Genomic DNA, 6,000 nt, shown 5'->3' with positions numbered 1-6,000 from the left:
CCCCCCCCATTCCTGCATTGATCCCAACAGCTGTAGGTACTTAAATTCTCTTTCAGGAGCCCTTGCACCCTACATTATGCACATGAGAAGAAGTAGAGACAATTATTACCAATCTTTCACAGAGCCTGGGGAGCCACTCAGAGGGAGTGTAGACATCCTTCTCCTGCCACATTCCCTCCATACTCACAGCCTCAACAGCGTCTTATAAAATAACACAGTAATAGTCATAGGAAAAACAGAATTTTTATACATAAGAACAAAGGGGAAAGAAATGGTAAGAGAAAGAAAGGAGAGGAATAAAGTTGAGCTAGTCCTTTTCAAGCTAAGTGTGTCTCAAATGATATGTAATGAAAGGTCTTTGTGGGTTTGATTGGGTGTGTGTGAGCATTTATGGCACCTGTGCCCGCAGGGGGCCGCACCAGCAGCCAAATGGTAAGGCTGGTGTGTAATTACAGAGCACTTAACTGCATTCAGACATGGTTTGTTTCTCTGATAATTTCCACTTTCATTGTTCAAGAGGCTGTGGACACTGTAGAAGCTGAGGTTCAAGTACCTGCAGCTGTTGAGATAAGTGAATGGTGTAGCCCTTTCAGAAGTTTCCAGTAGGAATGCTGCTGGAGAGGAAAGTTTGACAGAAGTACACTTAAACTATTCTACTTACCTTTCCAAAGCTACAAAATCCTCAATCTATAAATGGATCGTTCTTCATTCCTCCTCTTCGTTCACAAGCTGGCGGAACTCCTGCTCCTGCCCAACAGTTCCGTCCTCCTTGCAGGCTGCTAAATGGATGGAATGGAAAAAGCTTCTTGGATTTACTACTCGGTTCTACAGACACAGTTGCTGTGTTCTCTACACTTGTGATATATTATGGTTTTTTTTTTTTTTTTTTTTTTTTTAAGTGTTAACCTGTTTATAGGAAAGAATAAATGTGTTCCAAAAAGAACAAAGCCTCGGCCAGAACTGAAAACAAGTATGTTTCTTTGCACTTTCTTGTGTTTCCCACCTCCGATCAAAGGTCTTGAATGCATTATTTATTTGTATTTAAGCCTTTTTAAAATTTGGAACATCAGAAGACAGAAAGAAAACAAAAACAACAATTAACGTAATTCTGTTTTCACCATCATGAAGAGGGTGCATCTGGTCCTTGGTTTTCCAAAGATTCTTGGTTTCACCCACAAAACATAGGGTTCATTTAGAAACAAGGTTGCTGATTAATTTTTATTAGCTTCTGATTTTACTGTATTTTACAAATACTCTGTTCAAATCAACATAAAAATTAAGGACCTTCATTAATCTCCGCAATACAAAATTAAGCATGGCTTCAAATATTTGGAAGTTATTTCAAATTGAGTTACATGTCTAAATTTGTCCCTACCAGACTGTTTACTTTTGGTCAAAATGCACTCTTTGTCTTCCTCTGTGAGTGTGAATATGTGTGTGAGTGTGTGTGGTGTGTATCTTGCTTACATATGACAGTGCTATGGTCTGGATATGATTTAAGTGTGTCTTCCCAAAGGAGCATGTGTTGGAGACTCAGTCCCCGGGATGGTAGTGGTGGGGAAACCGTGTGGGCCTGAAAGGGCTATGTCTTAGTGGGGGTCCTTGGGTTAGTAGGGGCGTCCCCTTGGAAAGGAGTGAGGTATTTCTTGTGGGACTTTGGTTAGTTCTCATGAATGTGAGTTGTTACAAAAGCCTAATCCTGACCTTTGGGTCTCTCTGGCTTCCTATTTGATGATATGATCTCTTGTTCACACAAGCATTCCCACTGATACAATGAGGCCCCAAACAGAGTATGATTCTAACTTCAGGTCCTTAAACCCCCAAACTGTGGCTAAATAAATCTCTTTTCTTTATAAAGTTCACCTGCCTTTGGTATTTTGTTATAGTAACAAAACCTGTACTAGAAAGAGAGTGACAGATAGAGAATATAAAGCAAATAAAATATTACAAATAGGTAGATCTAAAACCTAAAAAAAAATTAAAAATACTTTACTTCTGAAATTATTAAGTGCAATTTTTTTTCCAAATAAAAAGGCTTAAAACTTCTATCTAGTTTAAATATGCACAACTCAGGGAGTCCAGCCTCAACTTCTGTTTGTAGCCCTTTCTCTCCACATGTGGCTTGAGTTCCAATCACATCGAATTATTTGTTATTCCCTTAAATGAATGTCTTCATCCTTTGTCTTCAACACAGTTACACATTGCAACACCTGAAGTCCCCAAAATGCCTTTCTCTGATCTCATCAGGCAAGTGTTTTTTGTTTTTTTTTTTTTTGCTTTTTGCTTTTTGCTATGAGAATTGGTTTCTTTTTATGTCTACCTGATCAAAATATGAGTTACAAAAAAGACAATGTAATACAAAAAATGTGTGACATTGAGGATGTTCTTAAATTCTGTATGTCTAAGTTTCCTTCATAATATAGAGATAACAGTACCTACTTATAGGGATATTTTGAGGATCAAATGGATTAATTCTTATAATGTACTTAGAAATGCCTGAGAAATTGCAGGTGCCACATTTTATTTATTATGGTAGTGGGTGATGGTGATGTTACTGATGATGAGTAACATACTAACAGAAAAGTACCAGAAAAACTGGAGTAGGAAGGATCATGGATATCCCACATAAAGCACCTCAGAAACTCATTAAGGGTCTTCAGGCAAATGCATGAATGATCAGGGATTATACTTAAAAAATTATAAGGAAGAAGAAATTAATGTCTTATCCACAGAGGCAACAGGGAGCAGATGGAGAAAACAAATTTGAAACAATTTCAGGGAGATGTGTACAAAATGGTCACCAATTGACTCTGGGTGAGAGAAAATGAGTAAAAACTATCATGGCATCACTTCCTCAGGACTGTCACAAGGTCACATAGCCTGGTAAGCCTGGGATACATATCACTGTGCCCCTTGGCTCTGTCTCCTTCAGACAATGTGTGTCAGCTTCTGATTGGGTTCAGTCACTCTTCTCTGTGTCACACAAGACTTCTTATAAAAGTTTATTATACAATGGTGACAATATTTAGTTAGCGTATGGGAGTAACCACACATCTGGAAGAATCCAGATCAAAGGTGGTATATAATGACATACCTATATTATAAATTTTATACTGACACCAGAGGGATAAGGACCAGGTATGGTGGCACACGTCTGTAATCCCAGCTACTCCAGGGGCTGGAGCAGGAGGATTACAGGTTCAAGGCCAGCCTGGGCAACTTGGTGAGACCCTTTCTCAAAAACAATATATATATATATATTTAAGACTGGGCATGAAGTTGAGTGCAGGTCCTGGCTTCAATTCCCAGTATTGCATTAAAAAGAGAGCAAGAGATAAGGGAAAAAAGATGAAATATAATAGTCAAAGCTCCACTCTTTTCAACATTAATTTGCTCAAATCGTGTATCAGTTTGTATAGAAAAAAATAAGCAACATAATTGTTTTAGTCCGCTTTTTCACTGCTGTGACTAAAAGAACCTGACTAGCACAATTGTAGAGGAAGAAGAGTTTATTTGAGGGCTCATGGTTTCAAGAGGTCTCAATCCATAGACAGCTGGTTCCATTCCTCAGGGCTTGAGGAGAGGCTGAACATCATGGCAGAAGAGTGTGACAGGGGGAAAAGCTTATATTATCAGAAAGCAAAGAGAGAGTCTCCACTCTCCAGATACCAAATATATACCCCCAAACCATGCCCCAATTCCAATCTCCTCCAGCCACAACCCACCACTTCAATTAATCCCATCAGGGATTAATTCACTGATTGGGTTAAGACTCTTACAACCCAATCATTTCTCCTCTGAACCTTCCTGCATTGTCTCACATGTGAGCTTTTGGGGGACACCTCACATTCAAACCATAACAGTGATCCCACCCTTAGTTCTGTGTCATCATCGAAATGAATCGATTGTATATATGTGTAATTAAATAAAGAAATACAAGACTATAGCAGCAATGTTTCTAAAGAGCATTTTATTTAAAAGTTCACAATTACAGCACTTGTAATAACACAAAACATTTAAAAATGACAAAGGTTGCCCAGAAGGAGAACTTTTCTAGTTTTTAAAAGGAATGGTGTCCCTGTGTCCAAAGTGTGTGAAATACATAGTGCACTGAGGGGCTCTGTAGATCAACAGAATCCATTATCCAAAAGAAATAAGCAAGAGTTCCAAGTTATTCCAGAATTGGAGGAGAGGGTGAATAATACAAATCTAAAGACTTCATTTTTCCCAACTCCAATTTAAAACAAACAAACAAACATTTAGCTATCTCAGTATTTCCTACCATCAGGGAACATACTCCAAAGAGCAAAACAACAAACCAGTATCCTGTATAGAAATTCTTAACCTAAAGACCTCTGTCATATTTCCCAAATTCGGTCACATGAGAATGGAAAATGATATTAGTAAAATTGCCAGATAGGTGAGAATTATCATCAAAAAGAAGCAATATACAAACATCATGATGAAGTAGTTCATAAATTAAACCTATATTTTACATTACCAAATTTGTATAGTATTCTGCACTGTTGATGTGTCCTGAGTATTGCAGATACTATTTTAAAACAATGCCAAGAGTATGTTTAAAGTACTGAGAGTTCAGAATGTAGAACAGCAACTTTTTTCCTACCTTGATTGTCATTAATCAGCACCATAAAATGTTTACCGCAAACAAACATATAGGTATGCCTAGCCCAACAAAAACAGGTGTTATTAAATGGACAAAAATCTCATGAAGAATGAGTTACTTAAAAAGGACTCTGATCAAGTTTTGACAATTTAATTGTGAAAGATATGAACTATTAAGGCATAACAAGGTAAACTGAAATAAAGTTTGGTATCAATATGCATCTCTGTGAAACAAAGTTGGAAATCAGTTCATTTTGACAAAACGTGGCTCAGGTTGATTGAAGAAGGGGACTGGGCTTCTGCTTGCCTATGCTGCTTTGCCCGCACTGTACTGCCTATAGTGGAAAAGACTCTTGGAGTCCACATTGCGAGATTTCTGCACAGCTTCAGCAAAAAGTTTGGTCACCTGCAAATAAAATGGTAAGAATCTTAGCAACCCACAAGAGATGAAAGTGAATGTTTAATGAATGAGAAGTGAAAAGTCACAAGTGTCTGCTCCCAGTTTTCAAAGGGATATGGGATGAAAGGAATAAAAATTTTTATTTCATGGAGATTTTTCCCCATGTCTCAGATATCACCATGAATAAGCTTATTTCTCCCCCCATAGGGATTAATATTGATTTTGTGATTTTGTGTATGTGCGTGTTTATATATATATATATCAGACAGAAGGTTAATGAGTCTCAAGTCTATGAGTCTACCTATGATAAATTGGTGGGTCATGTCCACCAATGGACCTCATGCAACCATATTCTGTGAATTGGACAAGCACTTGTGCTTTATCTGCACCTTCAATTATTTATCTGTTGCTTACATGTGGTTGCTTTCATTGACAAACAGTGGCAAAAAGTTTCAACCTTTATTCCATATCCTGTTATCACATTTTATTCAAAGGGTACTTGTATCAGTAATGAAAGAGCCATGGTTATTCAAGACTTTTGATGATCTCAGTTGCTTGATCACCAACTGTGACCATGACCTACCACATTACCATCATTATTTTAGATTCTATTAAAAATTACTTTCTATTCTGAATATTGCAAGGAAAAGGAAAGAGATGTGCATATACTGATTCACATTCTTAGTGGAGGACCAAAAATAAAACCTATATGCAGCCTATACCCAAAGGAAGGAACATACCTGAAAATTAGTGAGGAGAGCAATTCCACTGTCAACAGCTGTCCTCCGAATCACATAATTGTCATGGACAAACTTAGTGTTGTTGTTGGGGAGGTTAATCACTAGGTCAATGCTGCCATCTTTAATCAGTCTGGAAGAATAAATAAAATACATTCAAACTTGCAAGAATATTATATAATTTGTGTTTAAAATACTAACATTAATGGTTCTCTTAGTCATTTAAGTCAATGTCAT

General features: G+C 37.3%; 1 protein-coding gene across 1 annotated transcript in view; it reads right to left on the bottom strand.

Moving 5' to 3' along the window:
- Positions 1-3,951: 3,951 nt before the first annotated feature.
- The window catches only part of CPS1 (carbamoyl-phosphate synthase 1), a 116,902-nt gene continuing 114,853 nt past the window's right edge, over positions 3,952-6,000 (bottom strand). Inside the window, exons 37-38 of the mRNA XM_079135546.1 lie at positions 5,767-5,896; positions 3,952-5,032 (exon numbers count right to left, since the gene is read on the bottom strand). Of these exons, the coding sequence (XP_078991672.1) occupies positions 4,934-5,032; positions 5,767-5,896 (229 nt within the window). The 3' untranslated portion in view covers positions 3,952-4,933. The remainder of the gene's footprint in view (positions 5,033-5,766; positions 5,897-6,000) is intronic.

This window comes from Sciurus vulgaris (genome assembly GCF_902686455.1).
Source record: "Sciurus vulgaris genome assembly, chromosome: 3".
NCBI lineage: Eukaryota > Metazoa > Chordata > Mammalia > Rodentia > Sciuridae > Sciurus > Sciurus vulgaris.
Note: the sequence above shows the minus strand (reverse complement) of the source record. Positions and strands in the feature narration are given on the sequence as shown.